This window comes from Zea mays, chromosome 1 (genome assembly GCF_902167145.1).
Source record: "Zea mays cultivar B73 chromosome 1, Zm-B73-REFERENCE-NAM-5.0, whole genome shotgun sequence".
Lineage (NCBI taxonomy): Eukaryota > Viridiplantae > Streptophyta > Magnoliopsida > Poales > Poaceae > Zea > Zea mays.
Window position 1 is genome coordinate 303,781,983 of NC_050096.1, and position 25,181 is coordinate 303,807,163.

At 47.6% G+C, this 25,181-nt stretch overlaps 2 protein-coding genes across 3 annotated transcripts; one reads left to right on the forward strand and one right to left on the reverse strand.

Moving 5' to 3' along the window:
• The first annotated feature begins 1,004 nt into the window (after nt 1-1,004).
• Nucleotides 1,005-1,603, forward strand: LOC100275626 (uncharacterized). Its single transcript, NM_001149674.1, has one exon. It carries the CDS (start codon nt 1,103-1,105, stop codon nt 1,457-1,459), a length of 357 nt encoding a protein of 118 aa, NP_001143146.1. The 5' UTR covers nt 1,005-1,102; the 3' UTR covers nt 1,460-1,603.
• A 261-nt stretch (nt 1,604-1,864) lies between these two features.
• LOC100191422 (uncharacterized) lies at nt 1,865-6,077 on the reverse strand. Of its 2 annotated transcripts, XM_008667537.2 has the most exons (9): nt 5,494-6,077; nt 4,948-5,069; nt 3,676-4,817; nt 3,318-3,566; nt 3,075-3,241; nt 2,892-2,971; nt 2,649-2,796; nt 2,422-2,574; nt 1,865-2,322 (listed from the first exon to the last, which is right to left on the reverse strand). In XM_008667537.2, the coding sequence occupies exons 1-9, from the start codon at nt 5,830-5,832 to the stop codon at nt 2,068-2,070; spliced, it is 2,655 nt and encodes an 884-aa protein (XP_008665759.1). In that variant the 5' UTR covers nt 5,833-6,077; the 3' UTR covers nt 1,865-2,067. The 2 variants fall into 2 exon arrangements, with proteins under 2 accessions (XP_008665759.1, NP_001345410.1); NM_001358481.1 differs by having other exon boundaries at nt 1,866-2,574; nt 5,494-5,886.
• Between the last annotated feature and the right edge of the window lie 19,104 nt (nt 6,078-25,181).

The window sequence follows — 25,181 nt, forward strand, 5'->3', positions numbered from 1 at the left end:
TAGGAAACAACCCCACTCAATTGAACACATAACTCTATCTAGCTTACCAAGAGTAGGTTGATTTTGTTGATTAAACCAAGTAAATTTGCGCCTAGCTTGGTCCGGCTAAAATGCGAACAATTTTTATCATCACCTGTAAAATGAGGTTAAAATCCCTCGAAATCACCCATGGGCCCTAACAAACTACTCTAATCTCTCTCAACCGCAAAAAAAAGTGAATCTTGTCTTCATTAGATTGAAGCCCATAAACACAACAACTCAACCACTATTGGTGCTCATCGTCTGAACATAACTTCACAGACACGCTATGAATGTCTGTCCTAGTAACTCCTAAATGTCGCCTCCGAGCTACCATGCTGCCACCACCTGCCTCGTGAGAAGGTAAAACCAGAAAGCCAGTAAAATCAGACCCTCAACATAGAGAGGAGAGTACGGTGAGAAGACCGTGACATTTTAGTTTCTTGAAAACATACTGCATCCACACAAACAAGAGTTGAGGAGCTCGCGGATTAAATTTTGTCCAGTTGAGGAGTTGTGTCCTCTCACATTCTATATAAGTATCTTGTCTGCAGATTAAATTCTGCGGGCTGCTAGAATGTACCTGGTAGACACGTCGACGATGGGCCTGATTGGGCCAATGATTTGAAGATTCGGCGGAGCTGGTTCTACACATGCATGTATATGCTGCTTGTTCAAACGTAGGATCATGTGCTATTTTTTCGATCCATGGCTAGTGTCAGGTTGGGTCCATCCATGGCTATTTTTTTTCGGACGGTCGCTTCGGGTGGTCAACGGTGCTAGTAGCTACCCCGACTACCGAGTGCCAGCAAGCGACACTTGGCTGGAGCGCGCGTGATTGCCGGCGAGCGACACTGGCTGGAGCTGGGTACCACCACCGCGTCTGCCCCGACAGCTTCGTCCCGGATGGCTTTCCATTTCCGTCAGAAAAAAAAAATCGCCCTGTCCTTCTGTTTAATACCCCCTCCGTTCCAGTTCTAGTTTCTGTAGCGTGCATTTATACAGCTCGTGTGTGCGTCCGCTGACAAGCCAGGGCAAGGAGAGCAGCCGGCAGAGAGCAGGCCCGGCACCGCCACCGCCAGCCATGACGTTGGACGAATCGTTCAAGAGGCCCGGCACCGTCCCGTTCAAGTGGGAGGTGCAGCCGGGCATCCCCAAGCAGCAAGGTGCAGCCGGCGACGTCCCTCCGCCGCCGACCAGTCCGAGGCTGGCGCTTCCTCCCGCCGCCCGCGTCGCCGCGCCGCTGGCGACCCCGCACCCGCAGCCGTCGCACTCGCACCGGCGGTCCATGTCCGCGCGCTTCGTCACGTCGCTGGCGCTGATGCCCTTCGTCACGCGGCGGGGACGGGGAGGAGGAGGAGGAGGAGGAGGACGCGCCGGCGCCGGCGCCGGCAACTGCGAGGACGAATTCTGCCTGCTGTACGGCGACAAGGCCGCCTAGTTAGTCTCTGTGCGCTGTAGATAGAGATCAGATGTAGCATGTAAACGTGGGAATCAAGTTCTGGAACGACAGGCGTCGTCGTCGTCGTCGTACTATGAACAATCGACGGAAAACGAAAACGATGAAGGGATCGACATGAACAAAGATTTGGCAACGCAGCTGCTAGCTGTCGATGACGTGGACAGACACGAAACGACGCGCTTTGGCCTTTGGCGCCGGTGGAATGTGTTGTGATGACGTCGTCGCGCCTTCGCTCACAAGCGCGTTGAACTCCGACGTCCGACCTCTGTTTTCTGGCAGCGAGCCTTTCACAGGCAGTTTAGGCCCAACACGCTGCGCTGCGTTCAGGCCCACAAGAGAAATGCAATGCAACTTGGTTGGAATCATGGCCCGCAAAGATGGTAATAACACGAATCTGAACAAATTGCATTGCCATCAACACTCTGCTGAATCTGAACTAATTTTTTAAGATCTTCTACCACACAACAGAACCAACTCCAAGCTAATAAATTAGCAACACTCACAAGAACAATCAACTCACCAATTGCCACCAACTGTACATAAACGTACTACTACTACTACTAAAAGAGACCCCGCAGACCGCAGCGCTAGTCGAAACTGGAGGACCGGCTCCAGTAGCCGTCGGCCGAGGTGTCCACGGTGCTGCTGCATTGCGACTGCGACTGCGACAGCGTGTCGTCGTCCTCCACCTCCACCCCGAGGAGCGCGAGGTTAAGATGCGACTGCATGTTCAGGTCAGGGGCCGCCGCCGCAGCCTCCTCGTCGGACCCGTCGAAGCTGGCCGTGACCTGCGCCCTCGCCCAGCCGATCGCCTCGTCGTCGCCCTGGAGGAGTCTCAGGACCTGGTTGGTTGTGGTTACGCAGGGCGTTCGCGGGTCAGAAAGAGTCATGCAACGCAAGCCATTCCTCCTTCTTCTTCTTCTTGCAACGGAGTTCCTTACCAGTGACATCTCAGGCCGAGAGCGAGAAGATGTCCTCGTGCAAAGCGAGGCGGCGAGCGTCATCCTCTCCATCTCATCGCAGTCGTACTCGTTCCTCCCCAGCAACGGATCAACCAGCTCTCTAATTCCGCCGCCGCACAGCAAAGGCTTGGCCTGTTTTACCACCATTTGGCCATTAGAACAAAACACAAACAGCTAGGATAACATCACAAAGCAAAAGCACTTACCCAACCAACCAGGCTCTCTTGTCCCTTCGTGCTTCCCGGCGTAATGGGTCTCCTTCCTGAGATGATCTCCAGCAGAACGACTCCGAACGCATAGACATCGATCTTCTCGTTGACCGTCCCGTGTGAAAAGTACTCGGGCGCCATGTACCTGCATTGCATGCATGCACTCGTTAACCACCTCACGCTTGGTGTTATCCAACACAACACAACAGCAAACCCAAAGGCTGATTGATAGATACAGACCCGAAAGTCCCGGTGATGTCGGTACACGTTAGGTGGGGAGTCGATGCAGACACTCGCTTCGCTAACCCGAAATCACACAGCTGAAATTTCCAAAGCGTGGTGATGTCACAACCAGGATTAACATATTGACCACCGTTGAAATTGGATTATCCATGTATTTGCAAACTGAATTCAAATGTTTACCCGTGCCCCAAAATCCTCTGAAAGGAGGATATTCGAAGACTTAACATCTCCATGGATCACAGACTGGGTGACACCGCCAAGATGGAGGAATTCAACTGCTCTTGCGACGTCGATCGCTATCCTAATTCTTCTCTCCCAAACAAGAAACTCCGTGCCACCATTCTTCCCTGAAGATCAATGGCAAATTGGCAACATACAGATAAGAGGCGAGCTAGCGAGAGATGGTTACATTTTGACCCTTACCGTGAAGAGCTCTGTCCAGGCTCCCTTGGGGCATGTAATCGTATGCCAGCACAAGGTTGTAGTTCTCGAAGCTGAATCCCCTCAGCGCAACGATGTTCTCGTGCTGCAGGCTGCTCACGGTCTCGATCTCCGTAACAAACTCATGTACTGCATCGACCGAGGGTTTCAGAATCTTTACGGCACAAAACGTTCCATCGTCGAGTCGTGCCTTGAAAACTTGGCTGGTTCCACCCTTCCCAATCAACATATCTGCATCACCATGAAACAAAGTTAAGTTTTTTTTCTTTTCTTAAAAAAAATTGTAAAAAGGAACATGTACAACGGAAGTAAAAACTCTGCTGCTGTCGGAGGGAATTACCAGGTGAGTAGTTGCCAGTTGCAAGTTTCAGTTCTTCATAACTGAACAGCCTACAGACTGAAGAATACTTCTCTCGAAGCGATTCCAATTCACTGGGAGGCCATGCTACACCATAGAAAGCGAAAGAAAACATCGATGATGATTCCGGCTCAACAGCTGTTGTAGTGGGTTCAGAACCACAGTTCAGCCTTGGGCTTGTATCCTGTTTCAATGATCTGCTATCTGTGTGCACTGAAGTGTACCGGCTCGGAAGTCTCGTCGCCCATTGAACCATCGAGATTTTTGCCCATTCAAGAGATGAGCTTCTATGATGTCTAAAGATTCTTCTAGGAAGGCGGCTGCGATCAGATCTTCCTTCTATCATCCGTCTCAGTGACATTGGAGAACTAGAGGGTGTTTCAGCATTTCGTGCAGCGTCTTTCGGCGAGTCCTCAGCTTCCATGGATACGGCAGAAGAACTCCTACTGGGTCGTCCACTCCTCGGCAGCCGGCAGTCCAGATCGCCATCTCCTTCAGGCGATGGATTGGCTGGTCTATCATCTCTTTGGCTCGCATTTGAACGCTTAGAATCTCCAGAACTCCTGACTGAATGGCCATTCCTGGGGGGCAATAAGCAATATAGCTCCCCGGTGCCTTCAGATGGCAGCACATCCACTGAATCCTGGTCTTGCCTACTAGATGTACTTGCAGCAGAATCGCTACTTCTCCCAGGAAGCACGCAGTACAACACACTGGCACCCTTACCTGGAAGCTCGGCAGTCTCATCTCTCTGTTTGACAGTTGATTCTACAGCCTTGCTGCTAGAAAGATCTGCGTCGATCTTGACCTGATCCGTTGCCAAATCCGCAGGGAGGACCACGCTTGAGACAAGCTGTTCGTGTTTGATGGTGTCCTCCAATTCACTTCCCTTGGTGCCAACATCATGCGTGGTGCCACCCTCACCACCATCCTTAGGTTCATGGGCTTGGAACCGCACTGCACAATACATCTCATCGTCAGCACACGGAAGAACCTCTGCTGAGACCTTGCCTGAATGGGCACTCGACTCCCTCCGGAACTCGATCTTGCCATTGCTCACGGCGAGGACCGCGCACTTTGCGGGCAGCTTCTTTGCGCAGTACTTTGCAACTGAATGCGAGGACCTGGAGAATGCAAGGCACCGGTTTACAACAGGGCAGTGGAGGGTAAATGATAGAGCGAGAAAAAGCTTATAAGCTTCCAACTCCATAGTGGGACGCACTGAGCATCCAATGGCGATGGCACTTTACTCACGAGATCGCACGCCTCTTCTTGGCGACGCCGAGGACAACCTTGGCAGCCCCCAACAGGCTGGCCTCACGAACTAGCGCCTTGCGCACCGACGAGTCCTTGCAAATCTTCAGCTTCAGATTGATCTGCGCAGCACGCACCAGGATAAGTTGCGGAGTACTGCTAGTTAGTACTCGGAGAAAGGTAGAAAATGAGGGCGAATTCACCGCAGCGGCAAAGCCACGGGAGAATGGGGGGCGAAGGACCTCAATCTGGTACAGAAACAAAAGCCACAACTTGTGTACTAGCCTACTAGGTCATAGAAGGCAGGCCATAAATGAAGTGAAATTTGCATCTTTTTTTTTGTAGGATAGATGTAAAAAAAATCACTGCAAATACTGAGAATGTACCAAGATTTAACCAATCACACGCGCGCGTGAAAATGAGTAATCCGTTAGCCATGTCGCAACAATGGAATCAAGAGCGAGAGGCAGCATAGCAGGCAGGGCGCCAAGGCGAACCGCGAAGAGAGATAGAGAGAGAGAGAGGCGCGGAGCAGAGAGCAGCGACCTGCTTGAGGTTGCAGAAGCCCTGGTAGACGGCGAGCATGGCGTCGAAGTCGGGCGCCTCCGCGGCGGACGGCAGCGCGACGTGGACGGCGACGACGCGGTCCAAGGGCGCGGCTACATTGACGAGCACCCAGGTGAGCAGCGCCCGGCTCTCGGCGTCCGCGCGCACGCCGACCACCACTGTCCTGCCCTCCGCCTCGGGCGCCTTCCCCGAGCACCCCGCCGCCTCCTCCTCCTCCACCTCCTGGACGCCAGCATCGGCGTCCATGGCCTCGGCCTCTTCCCGCTGCTGCTGCTGCGGCGGCGGCGGCGGCTGCTTCCTCCTGGAAGACACCTTCATCTGCACGGCGGCTCACAGGGCGGGGGCGGATGCTGCGGCGTGCGCGACCAGGCAGTGGATGGGAGTATGGGACCCCTCGCCCTGCCCCCCGACTTGCGCCCGCGTCCTATTCCGTTGGACCGGCGCTCCTGCCTGGCAACCGTCGCCTCCTGCTCCTCCACCTCGCCGCGCGCGCCCTCTTGTTCCGTTGCTCGTCGTTGCTCTCTCGCTCTAGTCTCTGTACTGTGACTCTGTGAGCGCGTCTCTCCCCGTCCCTCCCTCCCTCCCTCCCTCCGTGTGTCCTCCCCGCCTGGGAGGTCGCGCCGGTTCGTGCCCGTTGCTGCCCGCCCCTGGCCTGATTTGGCTGGCTGGCTGGCTCTGCGGTCTCTCCCTCTCTCTCTGTGTGTGTGTCTCTCTCTCTCTGTCCTCCCTCTCGCAGTATGGCCTTGCTTGCGGTTCCCGTTGCCAGCAAGCGCTCTTTTCGCACCGTTCCGTTGCGCATTTCGCCTGTCTTTTTTGACGAGCGGTGCACGTGGTGAAAAGGCGTGTGGGATTAGCGGGGGGCACGTAGTAGATTTAGTGAAGGACAAGATTCCGACAGCAGTAAAAGTCTGCGCCGGCGCCTCTTTTCTCTCTCTCTATCCAGGGAAAAAATCCTGGATGCCTGCAGTCCGTGTGTGTGTGAGAGAGAGAGACACAAACACCTGTTCGGCCTATAGATGTCCAAACGGGTCACCCGGCACGGACCCGGCCCGAACCCGTTTCGGCCCGGTACGAATAGGGCCGGGCCAGGCACGGCCCGTTGATGCTTCGGGCCAGGTCGGGCTGGCCCACGTGCCTAGAGACATGCCCAAACCCGGCACGCACAGGGAAAAATCGTGCCGGGCCGGCCCGTTGGCCCGATGGGCCTCAACGGACCGGGCCGGGCACTGGCCCGAACCAACAGTAGAACGGTATATAAATACATATATTTAACATAATTAATCATATATAATAACATATTATTTATATATATTAAGACAACAAAATATTTATGTATGCATTTTATATTTATGTATGCATTTTATATATGTTTGGCCGCGTATTTAGTATTTACATACTATGAGAGAATTAAATGTATTTACATATTTAGTATTTACATAAATATGCGGGCCGCCGTCGTGCCGATCCATTTATCGTGCCGGGCCGGGCCAAAGCATGCGGGCCGCCGTATGTGCCCATACCTGGCCCGCTAAACGGGCCGTGCCGGCCCGGACCCGTAACCGACCGTGTCGGGCCGTGTTTGGACCGGGCTAAATTCGTGCCGTGCCACGGGCCAAACGGGCGGCCCGCACTGTTTGGATATCTATAGTTCGGCCTTCCCTTGCATCACAATTCACACAGGACCGAGCTCTGTCAGGAAATGACCATCAGCCAGTAAACCATCACAGAGCGGTAGTGTCTGACAGCAAAAGGTACTCGTCTCGTGTACTCTAGTGTACTATGGTAGGAGCAGTAGTCGTCTTGGTCAAATCTCACAGGTAGTGGACGGAAACGTCGTAGCAGGTCAGCGCTGGTCTCCGTTTTGTCTTATTTTCATTGGATTGGATCAGATCGGAGAACTCTGCTGGGGAACTGACCAGCAGATAAAACTTCGATGATGGTGTACTCTATGGTATAAAACAGTATTTTCAGTTCGACATTATTTTTGCCACCCTTGAAATACTAAAAATTCCGTCCAGCTTTTTTTTTTGGCTAGACGAGTATAGGACGTAAATAAGGACATGTACAATCTAGACACTGTTGCACGGTATTTCAAGTATAAAACACAACTAAAACACAACATAATGCAATGGTCATGTCTAAAACATGTGTCTTACCATATTTATTATACCAATCAGAACATTCAATAAATTAAAGTGACCAATCAGCTAGTCTCCTGTTTCGAACATAAAGCTAAGACACTGTGTCTTCGTCAAGATACATGTCGGGGACCATAATTAGGGGTACCCTTAAGGCTCCTAATTCTTAGCTGGTAACCCCCATCAGCATAAAGCTGCTAAGGCCTGATGGGTGCGATTAAGTCAGGGATCAGTCCGTTCGAGCGACTCGATCACGCCTCGCCCGAGCCTAGCCTCGGACAAGGGCAGCCGACCCCGGAGAATTTCCGTCTCGCCCGAGGCCCCCCCTCCGACGCCGAACATATTTTCGGCTTGCCCGAGGCCCTGCCTTCGCTAAGAAGCAACCCTGACCAAATCGCCGCACCGACCGACCAAATCGCAGGAGCATTTAATGCAAAGGTGGCCTGACACCCTTATCCTGGCATGCGCCCCCCCGGCAGAGCCGAAGTGACCGCCGTCACTTCGCCGCTCCACTGACCGGCCTGACAGAAGGACAGCGCCGCCTGCGCCGCGCCGACTGCAGTGCCACTTGACAGAGTGAGGCTGACAGGCAGTCAGGTCCTGCCAAAGGCACCATAGGAAGCTCCGCCCGACCCAGGGCTCGGACTCGGGCTAGGTCCCGGAAGACGGCGAACTCCGCCTCGCCCGACCCAGGGCTCGGACTCGGGCTAGGTCCCGGAAGACGGCAAACTCCGCCTCGCCCGACCCAGGGCTCGGACTCGGGCTAAGTCCCGGAAGACGGCGAACTCCGCTCCGCCCGACCCAGGGCTCGGACTCGGGCTAAGTCCCGGAAGACGGCGAACTCCGCTCCGCCTGACCCAGGGCTCGGACTCGGGCTAAGTCCCAGAAGACGACGAACTCCGCTTCGCCCGACCCCAGGGCTCGGACTCGGGCTCAGCCCCAGAAGACGACGAACTCCGCTTCGCCCGACCCCAGGGCTCGGACTCCGCCCTGGCCTCTGCCGAACGACCTCCGCCTCGCCCGACCCAGGGGCTCGGACTCGGCCTCGGCCATGGAAGACAGACTCGACCTCGGCTTCGGAGGAGCCTCCACGTCGCCCAACCTAGGGCGCAGGCCAGCCACGTCAACAGGAAGCGCCATCATCACCCTACCCCGAGCTGACTCGGGCCGCAGAGAACAAGACCGGTGTCCCATCTGGCTAGCTCCGCCAGATAGGCAATGATGGCGCCCCGCATGCTCTGTGACGACGGCGGCTCTCAGCTCTCTTACGGAAGCAGGAGGACGTCAGCAAGGACTCAACCGCTCCGACAGTTGTCCCTCCGCCAGGCTCCGTCGCTCCTCCGACGGCCACGACATCACACCAGTTGGGTGCCAAAATCTCTCCGGCTGCCACATCGGCATGTACTTAGGGCGCTAGCTCTCCCCCGCTAGACACGTAGCACTCTGCTACACCCCCATTGTACACCTGGATCCTCTCCTTACGCCTATAAAAGGAAGGACCAGGGCCCTCTTAGAGAGGGTTGGCCGCGCGGGGACGAGGACGAGACAGGCGCTCTCTTGGGGCCGCTCGCTTCCCTCTCCCGCGTGGACGCTTGTAACCTCCTACTGCAAGCGCACCCGACCTGGGCGCGGGACGAACACGAAGGCCGCGGGATTCCCACCTCTCTCACGCCGGTCTCCGGCCGCCTCGCTCCTTCCCCCCTTCGCGCTCGCCCTCGCGCTCGACCCATCTGGGCTGGGGCACGCGGCGACACTCACTCGTCGGCCCGAGGGACCCCCCCGGTCTCGAAGCGCCGACAATACATGTCTTAAGTTTTTTTAAATTCACTCCTTTAGACACACTTTAAGATACAGCTTAAGATATCCATTGTACATGCCCTAAGGGGTGTTTGGTTTCTAGTGACTAATATTTAGTCCCTACATTTTATTCCATTTAAGTTGCAAAATTACCAAATATAGAAACTAAAACTCTATTTTAGTTTATATATTTGGCAATTTATACACTAAAATGAAGTAAAATGATAGGACTAAATATTAGTCTCTAGAAACCAAACACCCACTAAAGTGTAACAAAAAAAAACATGAGTTCAGAGCTACAAGGCACAAGTACACGTGTTAGTCTTAAAAAAAATATGGAATCTCGGATCCTTTCCGGCTACCCTGACACTACCAAGATTCATGAAAAGTTTTTGCCGAAATTTTGAACCCTACTACTGTCACGTCAGTTAGGACATGCATAAAACCAACAGCCATATCTAGCTAACCGTTTTGACAAGTACCGAAACGTGCTTGCGTGCGCGCTTCTTTACTAGACAGAGAGGCTACCAGCCTACCACAGCCACTTTCATTTCGAGACCCCGTACCGCCATCACTCGACGCGATGTGTTTTAAATTTGCGTAAAATCTTGTTTTATCCACACAAAAAAAAAATCATACCATGGCGCACATGTGTGGGTCCGCGTCTGAATTTAATGTGCTGCCACGTACGATAAGACAGGGGTTGTTCTTCGCCAAGTGCATCTGAGGAAGGAACTAATCAATATATATATAGTCTCGAAAGCCCTCTTGATGACAGTATAAATTGAGTGATTAGCCAAGACTAGGCAAACGGTTCACGTAAAGGCCTGATGGAGCTTTATTACACTGTGCCTATATGTGTGTGTGTATGTTTTTTTTTTTTTTTGCCATAAGCTGCACGTTAGGTATTTGGGAAATTGGTAAGGTTGCTCAATTATGGCGTACAAGCTTTAGCCCTAATTACGTTATTGTCCACACGCTGACGCACACGTATATGCATATATATGGCACTCGACGACTATAGTTTTTTTTTAATCTTTCCTTCCAGCCTTCACCACATGTCTTGAACAGAACAATACCACGATTCAATTGCTTCGTGTTCCTCTAACCAAGGCAGTCCCTTCGAACAGATTGCAAGCCTCTCCACAAGACCTCTTACCAAGGACCAAATGGAGGCAATCATGTGGCCGGTGAATCAAGGAAAAGAGAAGACAATGTCAAAGAAGAGGGGGTGCGAGGTGCCTCCTCTGGTTCCCCCAGCCACACCTAGGCTGCGGTGGGAAATTGAGCATGCTGCCCTGTTGGTTGTCCGATGTTTAGGACTTTTCCATTGTTCCTATCACACGTGGATTAAATGAGATTGGAAAAAATTATAAGAGATTTTGACTTGTTCGAGATTTAAAACCACTCAATCCCACTTAATCCACATGGTTTGAGAGAACAAAACAAACAAGCCCTTAATGTTACACCAGCTGGATTGTTCTTGTTCCTGTCACAGTGGGGTTATCTAGTTATGTCATTGACCGTAGTGCTCGGTGTTCTAGTGTCTAGTCGGTGGCTTTTGTATCCCTGCCATCGAGTGCCTAGCTTTGTGTTTGCCTGCTTTCAGCTTGTTAGTCTGGGGTTTGCCAAGTGACAGTAAGACACAATCCTTTCGTGGTGGGAGACTTTGGGTGCCTTGTTACATCAGATATTCGTTTCGATGTTTTCCTTGTGCCTTTCTGTTTTCCCAAGTAGACGTGGTAGTTAAATGTGTTTCAATTGCACTGTTTTTTTCATGGAACGTGAGGGGTTTAAATGACCGTGCTAGTGAAGGATGAGATGAGCAATCCTCTCTACAAGACAAGAGCGTCCCTGGGTCTATGCGGGCTGTGCTACCACACAAGTACCCCAAAATTGCAGGGCCCTAATTTTAGTAGAGGTTCATATATATTAAATGAAAAAAGTATTATATTCCATGTATTCTAGGCCAAATTATTTGCGGTAACTAAAAAGATTGTGTCACGCTGCATCACGACTCTAGAATCTAAGTGGTGTCCATTGCTCTTCCAAATCCTACGCGTCTTACTTAGACCTGGACCAATGTCGGTCAGTAATATATAAATATACAAGCATCGGTTAGTAGTATCTACGAGAACATCATTGGAGATAATGCTTTTTAAATAGAGAATATGTAACTGGTACAATTTAATACATATAATTTGTATTATAACATCATTGTAACATCATTGGAGATAATGCTTTTTAAATACAGAATATGTAACTAGTACAATTTAATACATACAATTGTAACATCACTGGAGATGATCCTACAATGACTAGGATTGACAGATTTCTTGCGACAACTAAGTGGCATGATCTCTTCCCCTCGGCGGACCTACAATCCGTTTGCACCATGACCTCGGACCACTGCCCGCTTATTAAGCAAGGTCGTTCTTCCTTTTGCTTCTTCCGTTTGCACCATGATTTCTCGTATGCACGTAAATGCATTTTAATAGATTCATCTACATATCGCTTTAACTGATCTCCTCGTTGATCCATGAAAGTCGTAAGAGATAGATCTGGAGTACTTACAGCGGGACCCTGCAGTGGAGGTAGGAGAGATTCCATATCGATCTCCCCTTGACGGACGATCTTCTGGTGGCGATCCACCGTGAAGTGTGACAAGTACTTGTCCGCCGCCTCCTTGCGCCGTTCGGAGAGTTTATGCAGCAGTTCCGCCTCTTCCTTGTCGCGTTGTTCGTTCCATTGCCGCATCACCTCCTTCTCATCGTGCATTACGAGGTCTTCAAAGGGCCTTTGGTCATCAGCCGGGAGCGCCTCCATGGCCGGCTTGATGATGTTGGTAGTGGAGATCTTGGTGTGATCCTTAGAACCGGCCATTTATGGGCCGATTTTTAGCAGATCTAGACACCTATTCCCCAGCGGAGTCGCCAAAAAGTATGTTGACACCTTTTCGGAGGCGCCAATCACTCAAAAGAACCAGTGGCGGTACTCTCTGGTCAGGCGCGGACGGTCCGCGACCTGGCGCAGGGCTCGGGTCCTCTGCCTGACGACCGGACGGTCCGCGCCCTGGGGCCGGACGGTCCGCGCGTGCGCAGGGGCGGCAGAAGATCGCCGGCGGCGCCTGGATCTCGCTCCCGGGAGGAACCCCCGTCGGGGAGGAGAGATCCTAGGGGTTGTCTAGGCTCGGGCCGGCCGACCTAGACTCCTCTAATCGGCGTAGAGTCGAAGAGAGGCGAAGAATTTGGGGATTGGAATACTAAACTAGGGCTAAACTAGAACTAGACTAGAGCTACTCCTAATTGTGCTGAAAATAAATGCGAGATAGAAGTTGTATTGGTTCGATTGTTGGGGGTTCAATCGGCCGTAGCCCTTCATCTATATAAAGAGGGAGGTCTGGATCCGTTTCCAACTGTTTCCCGAGTTAATCCCGCGGTTTTAGGTAACAAATCCCGCGAGAAACTAGGAACCCTAACTGACTCTGCGCGCGCGCGGACCGTCTGCGCCACCACCGCGGACAGTCCGGACCGCGGACCGTCCGGCCTCGGGGCCGGACCGTCCGCACTGCTCTTTTTAGAGCTCAACACCACGATTCAATTGCTTCGTGTTCCTCTAACCAAGTCAGTCCCTTCGAACAGATTGCAAGCCTCTCCACAAGACCTCTTACCAAGGACCAAATGGAGGCAATCATGTGGCTGGTGAATCAAGGAAAAGAGAAGACAATGTCAAAGAAGAGGGGGTGCGAGGTGCCTCCTCTGGTTCCCCCAGTCACCTAGCTGCGGTGGGAAACTGAGCGTGCTGCCCTGGTGGTTGTCCGATGCTTAATGTTACACCAGATGGATTGTTCTTGTTCCTGTCACAGTGGGGTTATCTAGTTATGTCATTGACCGTAGTGCTCGGTGTTCTAGTGTCTAGTCGGTGGCTTTTGTATCCCTGCCATCGAGTGCCTTTGTGTTTGCCTGCTTTCAGCTTGTTAGTCTGGGGTTTGCCGAGTGACAGCAAGACACAATCCTTTCGTGGTGGGAGACTTTGGGTGCCTTGTTACATCAGATATTCGTTCCGATGTTTTCCTTGTGCCTTTCTGTTTTCCCAAGTAGACGTGGTAGTTAAATGTGTTCCAATTGCACTGTTTTTTCATGGAACGTGAGGGGTTTAAATGATCGTGCTAGTGAAGGGTGAGATGAACAATCCTCTCTACAGGACAAGAGCGTCCCTGGGTCTGTGCGGGCTGTGCGACCACACAAGTACCCCAAAATTGCATGGCCCTAATTTTAGTAGAGGTTCATATATATTAAATGGAAAAAGTATTATATTCCATGTATTTTAGGCCAAATTATTTGAGGTAACTAAAAAGATTGTGTCACACTGCATCATGACTCTAGAATCTAAGTGGTGTTCATTGCTCTTTCAAATCCTACGTGTCTTACTTAGACCTGGACCAATGTTGGTCAGTAGTATATAAATATACAAGCATCGGTTAGTAGTATCTATGAGAACATCATTGGAGATAATGCTTTTAAATAGAGAATATGTAACTAGTACAATTTAATACATATAATTTGTATTATAACATCATTGGAGATAATGCTTTTTAAATACAGAATATGTAACTAGTACAATTTAATAAATACAATTGTAACATCACTGGAGATGATCCTACAATGACTAGGATTGACAGATTTCTTGCGACAACTAAGTGGCATGATCTCTTCCCCTCGGCGGACCTACAATCCGTTTGCACCATGACCTCGGACCACTGCCCGCTTTTTAAGCAAGGTCGTTCTTCCTTTTGCTTCTGCAAGGGTTTTAGATTCGAATCGTTCTGGAAAAAAATTAATGGTTTCAAAGAGGTGGTGTATCAAGCTTGGAATACTAGAGTTAACTATGCGGGCGCCATCCTAGGTCTTCATGTGAAGATGGTCTGCACTGCTAAATCTCTATGTGCTTGGAGACGAAAAACAGTTGGTAACGCCAAGGTGCAATTGGCAATCATTCATTCATATTACTAGAACATTAGGCGCCCCTTCGGGCGCCCCACTGTGTAGCCGAGTACTTCTGGCATCCAACTTTCTCCATTACCTTCATTTCCAATGATCCTCCTGCAAACACCTCCATAAGCGAGGCCATCTGACAATGGTGGTCAATTCCAAATGATCCGCGCATGGAGCACGAGACACGGCTCCCAACTTTCAGAATCGTTTACACGAGAAGCAAAGCACAGCCACAACTTAGAGAGTCTGCGAAAAAACGGAGAACCACCATGCCAAACAGCGCGTCCAGTTTGAAATCAGAGGGGTCGCAGTCAGGGGACGGACCGGGCCCGAAACGACAAGGCTAGGCCATTGTTGATTTGCCTGTCACACAAAAAGGAAATGCAATCAGTGAACAGAAAAAGTGTACAAGTCTGAAACAGCAGAGAGGCCTTTTTTCAGACATGAGGAATGGGATCCTTTGCTTTATGTACAATCCATTCCCTACAGCAGGAAGTGTACAAGTCTGCGTTTCCAGTAATCTACAGGTCATGCCTACAGCCGCAATGGGAAAAACAAGCTATCAAGTCATCCCTGCACCGAAGATAAAAATAGTTATAGCAGCATCTTTCAATGAAGCACTTATAAGGAATTTACTTACATTAGATCATAGCAAGTTTCAGTTCAAGTGATTTGTTTACACGAAGCTAATATACAATATGCTTACTTAACCTCATTTTGGCTCTATTAACAATTAATTAGGGACGGAAAGCGAATAAAACTGAAGCCATCACAGCAACTGATATGAAAACAAATATTATGCATTAAAAATAATCACCACCATGGCAAAAGGAGTAAACTAATGAACCCATCTCATAGGATCATACACCATTCAGGAAAATGCAGCAGGCTTTTCAACCACACTTAGCTTCATATTTTGGCACGTACCAAAAAGGATCCTTTTGGAGCCAAAGAAGTTGTTGTTGCAACTATTACCTTCGTTCCTAAAAGACTGTCATTCTGGCTATGCACCTCATCTCTCTAAGGAACAGAGGTAGTGGCTGATATAACAGCACGTAACTAAATTACATGGTACCGTGCAACGGCAAATAAGCCGAGTATATCTCAATTTTACCACCTTCCAGCTTATAACTGGTCTTCCAAATTATAACCGGTCATTGAGGATTCCATAATCCAAAGGGAAAAAAATTATATGACAAAGAAAACATAACAAACATAAGATTGCTCAGTCAAATACTTTAAGAAATTTCATGTCAGATCTGTTTGATATTTGAACAGAAAAAAATTCTATCATAACAGGAATCGTGATGTCAATTGTCAACAGCAAGAGGTAGCCAGAACCTATGTGCCTATGCTACTTACTAATTGCACGAACACTGACCAGATAATTAAAAACAAACAATGCTTCCAAACATGCTAAGAGCTAGCACAAAAAACTTAAAAAATTCACAAAAACAATAAAGAAAATAATAGGGCCTGTGCACCAGTGTATCACTGGCAGGAAGTGACAGGAACAATATCAATGTCATTCCACTAAATGCATGAATCTTTGATTGGCAGACATAACAGCTGCGCAGTTTAGTAGTGAACACCAATGACACTATCATGTAAGGTTGCCAGAATTATAACATATTTTCTGTATAAGTAATAGATGGTAAAGAAAGGATCCATAATTTTCACCTGTCAAATCAAAGAACAATTCTGACCTCTGAGAGCTTTCTAGGAACACCTGACAAATAATACAAGTAATGAGAACCTGAAGGACGATAAATAGCGAAACGTATTAATCAGTAAGCATGGACAATAAAATGAGAAATAGGTAACACGAACCTTTATGCAGCAGGTAAGCTGAAGCCATATACAACAGCATAATCACATGACTACAGCCTTTGTTGATAAACACTGGAACCTTTCTCATTCTTGGCAGGCTCGACATTGACCAATGAAGAACCAAAATTTCAATAGAAACTAAACAAAAACCTTGAACTAAACAAAAACCTGGAACAGACGCGTCTGATTGGTGACCACATAACAATTATATGTTAAAGTGAGTGGAACCGCAAATAGATAGCTCGTAGTAGCATAATACGGCAAAGCCAAATAGTAGAAGTACCAAGGGAAGCAATGTGTCTGATTTGTTCAAGCCTAGACTACATAGGCATGCTTTACATATCACGAGTATGGTCCTCGCAAGATTGCACGCATAGCATAGACATAATCAGTCACTACCCTAGAAGCACCAAAAGGCATATCTTGCAGCAAAGCACACATCATAGCGCTGCTCATATCTTACAAGCATAGAACGGTATTCCTTGCACAACAGGGAGGCAAGTTCTAAGAGTAACCTAGACGAACTGGGACAGTTCCCAAAAGCGAGCCTTAGTTCCCAAAAGCGAGCTTCCATAGTTGGCGGTGCTCGTGTCCAGAAGCACTGCAACAAAAAAAGGGTAGCAGTCAATTAAGAAGTTTTGGCAAGCACTGCAATCTCAAATATAATGTCTACTTTTTTTATGTAGATTTCGACCGAAGAAGTTATGAAGGGAATACATTTGAAATCATTTGACTATCGATCTGTTGACTTGTTGATGTCTCAGCCTATTGACATCTTTCCTGAAAGCTTGCTAATCTCTATTTTGATCTGTATTGGTAGAAGGTAACACCACTTTCTATTTTGTTAATTTATTAGTTCAATGGACCCCATATGGACCCATCGTTAGTTTTAGAATGCTTTGTTTGAAATATCTGATGACCTCAGAGCATGCTTTGAATGTTGTTCCTATGCATCATAGTGTTTTAGTTGGCTAGAAGTCGTTACTACTGATCATTTGGCTTTTGATGTACCTAGTGGCCACTACCTTATACTATATACAATTGGGATGCTTAGAAGCATATAACTTATCAATTGTAGGGAAGAATTGGACATACCATTACGCAGCATCAACGTCTGTGGAACCAGCAGCATCGTCATCGGTTATGACTTCATCTCTAAAAAGTTTCTTGGCAGCCTTCTTGGAAGGTGATGTGCGAGACCTTTGTAAATTTTGTTCCCATGTCATTCATGTAAGAGCGATGTCATTATATGGGAATAATAGTGTAGGCAATTTTCTTGGCATGAAGCTAACCTTTTTCCGGTAACACTTTTGTCAGTCTTGTTTGTAGATCCATCTAGCACACTGTAAGCGTCATCCTGCAAATTTGCCAGTTCTAGAGGCAGCTGGAACAATGCAGAGGGCATAACATGCATGCTAAGGTAAATGGATGCATAGATGAATCATATTTAGACATTTTGTTGAGGAAATGGAAGCTGCTTGTAAGCATACACAGCAACGGAAAAATGTTTTTTCATGTTAACTCAGCAAGAGGACAAGATACAAACACTGAGGATAAGCAACTAATATTGATGACTGTGACATGGAGTTCATACCAGGCGGAGAGTGTTGGCACCAGGGGTGCTGTGGGCTGCTGATGGCGTCTGCACATTAGGCGGAGCAGGGATAATTTCTTTTCCTAGCAGCAGGTTGTCTCCCTGATGTGGGGTTGTCTGTATCATACAATGCAAATAAAAGACATGTGTGGAGCTTGTTTCTCAGCGTATACAGAAGGAGAATGAGGCCTTATATTGTACATAGCTGTTTTTCCCACTGAGTACAACAGCGCACCTTGGCGCTAGACGAAACTTTGCGACTCTCCGGTGTTAGCGACGGCTCGCGGATGAAGGCAGCCCCCTTGTTTTGTGTGACACCTGATCCTTGCCCTGCTGCAGAGTTAGCAAGTAGTCTAAAAAGCAGGTTAGAGCCACAAAGAGCTGAAGTGTATGAGTTTAGTCGTTTTTTTCATGTGTACTAATCATTCTCATTTTGACCATTTGAGTTTAAATGAGGCTAGTTTCAGGTGAGAATTCTGCAGCCTGTGTCTATTGGGCAGATGCTGCAGTCTGTGTCATTTTAGCCCTAGGTGACCCGACATACACAAGTAGAACGGAGTGGAACATCAAATAAAAAAGCAGAGAAAACGAGCCATAATTTTCATTCCTAACTTGGCACAAACTAATGTACATAGCTCCACTAAACAAACACGATAAGCTTTACCTTGAGATAGTATGGTCGATGATGGCTGTGAGGCCGGTGTAGTTGGAAGTGTGCTGCCACCATCCATTTCTGCATTTATAGCATTCACTTGGAAGGAAACACTGCTATAAATAATTGTGCTTTCGGTGAAGCTAACATTCCACTCGAAAGACTTCTCCAGTAGGTTTGTAATTTCGTTTGGAATGAAACCAGGTGGATTAGTTGATATGAGGGTGTCCACATTTTTTTTAATGAGGCGCTGCGCCATCCGTCCAAAGAAGATAAACTCGGCGGTGTCAGTGTCGTCTTCAGCGGTGAGGCATATCTTGTACCTGCAGAGAGTGGTTTGATTGGTAGACATCACTAAACATGGAATCTGTAGACAGTGAAGGCCTTAGTTCAATTTAGATCTAGGTTTTGGCCGAGACACTAAATATGTCCTCTAGTTGCCATGGTCTGTTTTCACAAGGTTTCTTTGAGCCATATCACAAAAAGAAGCACACTATGCACAAACTGACATAGGCCTATCCGACAACTGTTACGATATGTTAATACTTTGCGTACTAAAGTACACTAAAGTCGAGATACTCTAACTGCAGAGGCCATATATTGGCTAGCCTCCATCATAGTAACTCTTGTGGCAGTAGATGCAACTTAAGCAGCCATATGTACTATTTACGCGTTTGGTAAACAAGTCTTGCACTGGGATGTTTCCCATGTTTCAATGTTGTGCATACCTCAAACAAATTTCTAGGGCGTATTTACATCACAGACATCAGATTGGGTATCTATGAATCTTTGCATTGTCAAAACTAATGGGTTCAAGAATCAAAGACAGATAGGAAATGTGTACGGTGATTTTTTTTACTTTTTTTTATTATTTCCTTGCAAATTGCAATATGCAACTGAAAGGGGTAGAGTTGGTCTGTGTCTATCATGCTTACAGCGTGTCTAACCTGGAACACGTATGAGTCAACATATTTAGATAAAAACAGAAGATGTCTAGCAGGACCTTAAAAAACATGGAGAGACATATAAGAGCTGACCTTGGGGTAGGCGATCCGATGGTGTCACAGGAACTATTGGTGCATTTGTATGTATCACCGTGTGGTTTGGTTGTCCTAAGGCATTTTTTGCATGCGTTGTACCACCACGATCTATCAATTTTTAGCACCTTTACTATGACAAGCCATTCCTTCTTCTGTAAAAAATGTAATTCAAGTAAACAGCTATGAAACCGCGATAAATCTTAGGGCTGAAAGGTTTAGTCAAGTAGAGGGACCTTATTTTCAAAAGGATGGAGGTACTTAATATCCTTGAGTTTCTTGTGTTCGGGAACTGCGACTATTGTACTCTCGGCAGCCACTTTTCCCTGATCCCAAATGACAGGGCGGTGGTTTGGTTCAGCACTGTTTATCCATTTCGGTTTACAAATGGCAGTAATCAGATTTGGTGAGAAAGATGACTGAAAACTGTATGTATGTAAACATAGGATGAGTAAGCTACCTAGCTCTGAGAGCGTTTACTTCTGGGACTGGTGCATTTATGTACCATTTGCATGATGATCCACCCGATAAAGACACGTTATCTAAAAAACAAAGGAATTTGTCAGATGGCCATGTATATTAGCTGAGCAACCAAAGGGCTGTGATAGACTTACCAGCGTAACTCCTCACGAGAGTGCCAACAAATATTATGATCTGTGGCGAGGAGCCACTGTCCTTGTGCACCTGTTCAGCTGGGAAAGCTGTGGCCCGCTCGCCCCAAAGCACGACATCAACAGTAGGCCCAGTATCCCTGTTTGAGTGTAGAACAGTAAATCTACAAATAAATTGCTCATCGCATCGTGCTAGGTGTGGACATCGCAAAGAAACAAAAGCCATAAACTGTATATCTAGAGTGCTATTTCATATTGCAAACTATGTGCGAGGTACGTAGAACACTAAATGCTAGGCTTCAAAATTGCTGCTTGTTTAAATGGTCGATGGCAGCTGAAGCTGTTTAGTACTCTTCTATGTGAGCACAGTGTGCATGGTAGGCCCATGTACTAAAAGAAAGTGTGTCCCGGCAATGGATAATATTAGGCATGGAGGATTGAATGAACAGGGAAAAGGGTCTCTTTCTAAGATACATTGCAACGAAGTATGGTCGGTTGGAGACATAGGTAGTTTAGAACCAGTTTAGGTCTGCAAGGAAGATGGCATTTTTCATTTCCCACAATGGCCAATCTGTTTGCAGCATAACCCCTGCATGAGTTGTGAATATAGTCCTGCTAAGTTTTTCGATGCAAAATGACCCCCGCGTGATCTAATGACGTTCTTAGTGCCTAGATGCATTTTCCTTTTATCTATTTCCTTGAGCATATGGACAATTTTGCTAACGCAGAGAATAAAAAGCGGTAGCCCCCACACGGATGGTAATATGTGGTTCAGGTTGCAGGCTGTTCACAAGTTCCTTCCTATGTTATGGCAAATAAAACTGGACCACATACACATAAGTGGCAACCAAAAGGAATGTATAGCAGACAAGAATGCATAGGATACCTTGCATTGCTTATAGTGACTGTTCTCTTCATAACTTCAGCCTGTCGTCCCCTTGTGCGTAGTGATGAAACATGGGAGATCACACTGACAATACCGAGCACATCTACCATAGACATTGCGAGGGCATTAGTACCGTATCTATGTTACTTGTAATATGTAAACTACTATGCCTAGAAAGTTACCAGTGAAATATTCCTTGTAGTCCACGCGCGGCTGGAGTTGTTCTATGGGAGTGAGGTTATACGTGCAAACTGGAAAAGCAGGGGGGATCTGGAGGACAACCTCAACTGTAGTCCACTTTGTAAAGCTGATCATGCTGCAGTTTTCTACCGGTTTGTAGAATCTGTTAGCTTTCCTGACTAAGAAATACTTCAAGTTGTATACCCCTCCCTCATCAAGTAGAGCACTAAACTGCTGGCATAACGGAGGATAGATCTGGGCATGTATGCTGTTTCCCTGCAAAAGGAGGTGACATTTTAAACAACGCGCAAGAATTGCATAGAACATTGTATATCATGCTCTATGAGCTGATGGTTATTATGCATGTGGAAGTATTAGACCAGTCTAAGGGTGCATCTACCTCTTCATCAAGCAAAACAAGATCAGTATGGAGGAGCCTACTGTCATCCTGAGGGTCAAGGAACTCCCAAAGTCTAGAGACACGCACACACAAGCTGTGAGAGCAGTCTCCAACCATAAGGCTAGGAATGAGTATGTCCCCCATCTGTAGTAATGAAGCAGAGGTCAGGCATTTCCAGCTAAAAAAGCAACCACCATAAAACAGTAAACGTTACACCTAATGTTGATAAGGGCAACATGTTTACCAAAAAAACTATCTAGGAGAGGAGAAACATGGCAGGTAAAGTTAGTGCAACATTATTTAGTAGGCATTTAGCACAGACGTTATATGACAAGATTTATTGGAGTATGCAGACATAGCTGTTTCCCTTTGTAAAACTGCCACGTATAGTGTTTTCATGCCAGACGGTTGCTAGGTGAGTGGTACTGGAGGTGTTTTTTTTTCTTTTGATAAGGAAATAGTCGTATAGTGGAGTAGGTATGGAAACTAAACACGTTGCTGGTATATTTTTTTATTTTACACATAGCTTATGTACAAGTCTGAGTCGATCATGAACTAAGAAGTCGGATGGGGGTCCGCATCTACGGCCCGCAACACTTCCCGGTAAACAACATTCCGAGTCTGCGACCCGCAGGAACCATCAGGATTTTCAATCAAAATTCTAAGACCACTTCTAGATGTAACCCTTGAAACAGCGACGTAAAGCTGGCCATGCGTAAACACAGGTTTGTCAAGGTACAGGCCAACCGTTGAGAGGGTCTGACCCTGGCTCTTATTAATCGTCATGGCATAGCATATTCGTATTGGAAACTGTCTTCTTTGCAGCGTGAAGGGCCATTTGACGTCAGTAGTGTTAAGCGCAATCCTTGGTATGAAAACCTCTTCACCGACTCCGGAGGGTGTTAACAGCACGCATTTAAGAACACGATGGCCGATCTCAGTTACAAGCATCCTTGTTCCATTACAAAGTCCTGCGGTCTGGTTCAAGTTACGTAGCAGCATGACTGTTACGCCTCTTTTTAGCACGAGCTTGTGGCAGGGGAAATTCGCCGCATTAATAGAGTTTAGGAATTCAGTAGGATATAGCATGTCAAAATCAGGTATGCGTTCAGACGACTTTGATATTGTGTCACAGCTAAGGCATTGTACACCATGTCCAGGGAGCAATGAGACAATGTAGTCGTTTATTTTATCAGCTGTAAGGTTATTAGGACATACAATGGCACGTGTAGCTAAGTATGTAGGGTCCATATATCTCTCTAACAAATTTGGGTAGACCTCGGATATGAGCGACGCAGCGGCATCCCCATCCGTGCGTATCAACAAATCTTCAGGAATCGTAACCCATGTAGGTTCGGACTCGTCTCCTCTTGTCACGGCCGGCAGAGCACCATCGCCGATATCCAAGACCCATTTGCTAAATTGTTCCATGTCTGCACGTTCCTTCCCATGTAAAGAAGGGTTGGAGAGCCTCATATTTGTTCGTAGTTTCAAAACAGTTGCATGTTGCCACAGCGGTGAGCTTGTAATTGATGCGTTCACTATGGCAGATCGTGAGCCTTTCCGCACAACGGGTAAAATTTGGCGAAAGTCTCCTCCAAGCACAATAGGTTTGCCACCAAATGGTATGTTCGCATTTTCTGCTTTATGTTCCGATAGAATATCACGCATAGTCCTATTTAGAGCCTCAAAGCAATGCCTATGGGTCATTGGCGCCTCATCCCATATGACAAGAGAAGTCCGTTGTATAAGTTCAGACAACATGGTACCTCTCTTGACACCACAAACACTACTCTCATCTAGATCAAAGGGTATTTTGAAGCGTGAATGAGCAGTGCGACCTTTTGGTAACAGCAGCGAAGCCACACCAGAGGACGCTACAGCAAGCACTATTTTTTGTCGGGATCTCAAATGCGTGAGTATAGCGTTCCACAAGAAAGTTTTACCCGTCCCACCATGTCCACATACAAAAAATAGGCCCGGCGAGCAGGAGAGCGCAGATTTAATCAACATTTCAAAAATGAATTGTTGGTCAGCATTTAGCTGCGAGACAGCAGCTTCGGCAGCATGGTCACACAACAGTAATGGTTGAGGCCTTAGTTCGTCGTCTATCAGTCGGTTGCCAAACACTTCATCACCACGGACCGATAATATTGGTAGGTCATAATCAGCTATGTTGGCACCACTGTTAGCAAACGTATCTGCTAGTTTCCTCGAAAGCAACGTGAGGAGTTGTTCATGTGAAGCTGTGTAGTGCGGGTTGCCAAGGGCTTCTTTAAGTCCACGATGTATGTCATCGGTAAAGTAGATCCAATATTTGTCGAACAGAGCACGAACATTGCAAACAGGACAATGAACGACAATGGTAACGAACAGCTGACGAAGTTGAGACGCCGAGGCAGAGACTACAGCCTCATCAAATAGAAGGGTCCACTCGTTGTCACCTTCGAGCAAACCACGAGCTTCGCACGCCTCTCTAAACGTTTCGTACACAGTATTTTGGAAGGTCCTTATATCAACGAAGCTCGTTGCGCCGGAAACAAACATCAAGAGCATGCGTAGATAGTAAAGTTCCCCAGCTGTTGGGTGGACGTAGTACATGCGGCCAATCTTGGCAGACGACAACCTCCTTCTACGCCAGCACCTAATAGAAACGTCCCACGACCACTCTCTTGGGAAATCACAATAAGTCAGGAGACGCGCATCACTGTATTTCAAGTTTGTTTCAAACCATTCAGTTAACATTGTCTTGTTCGCTGCACGGCTCAAAAGCAATGTCTGTAGGTCTGCCCCAGGCTCATAGCGTACAATGTTTTTTGCAGGTAAGTGTACGGCCAGACGTTCCATAGAAGGTACTCTAAAGTGAATGTCGAATTCAAAGATTCGCCATAGAGCCTCACATGTTGATAGGTATCTAGCATCTATGTATTCGCGGATCTCATTTGGTGGTGGTATTTGAGGACCTGGAGATGCATTACTTGTGTTCGCAGTCAACTCAAAATATATCCTAGCTCGATCGCTTCCCTTCGTAACATATTTAAACAAGTACTTGATCATGTGTGTTTTGTTGCACCACTCGACATTAATATGTGCATTGTATTTTTTGAGCAATTGCATATTGTATGGCACCACGCTCCTACTGTCCAATTTGACTCCACTTTTTACTACGAACCGACCATCATTTCGTCTTCTATAAAGGGTATAGCCAAAAGCATCGATGACAGTCTCGTCTTGGTACGACTTAGGGAATTTCTTAGAGCATCTATCACTTTTCATGCATGGACACCGCCTGTTGTAATCACCGCATGGACCATGTATCATGAATTCGTCAACCAGAGCATAGCCCAAGGGATCAATGGCAACGTCAGGTATCTCAGCACATATCAAAGCGTCGATGGCACATGCGTCGGTCTCCGAACGACCACCAAGCAACCATAGAAGGCAGTGTATGTGCGGTAGGCCCCTTTTTTGGAATTCTACGGTGTAAATCACTGCATAGGCCAGACTATAGATGAGAGCATGCAAAGAAATATTAAGGAACCACTCAA

Coding starts and splice junctions, on each gene's coding strand:
- LOC100275626 (NM_001149674.1), top strand. CDS start 1,103: ATGACGTTGGACGAATCGTTCAAGAGGCCCGGCACCGTCCCGTTCAAG.
- LOC100191422 (NM_001358481.1), bottom strand. CDS start 5,832: ATGAAGGTGTCTTCCAGGAGGAAGCAGCCGCCGCCGCCGCCGCAGCAG. Junction 3,242..3,317: donor CCTGGACAGAGCTCTTCACG/GTAAGGGTCAAA, acceptor ATTGATCTTCAG/GGAAGAATGGTGGCACGGAG. Junction 2,972..3,074: donor CAGAGGATTTTGGGGCACGG/GTAAACATTTGA, acceptor TGGAAATTTCAG/CTGTGTGATTTCGGGTTAGC.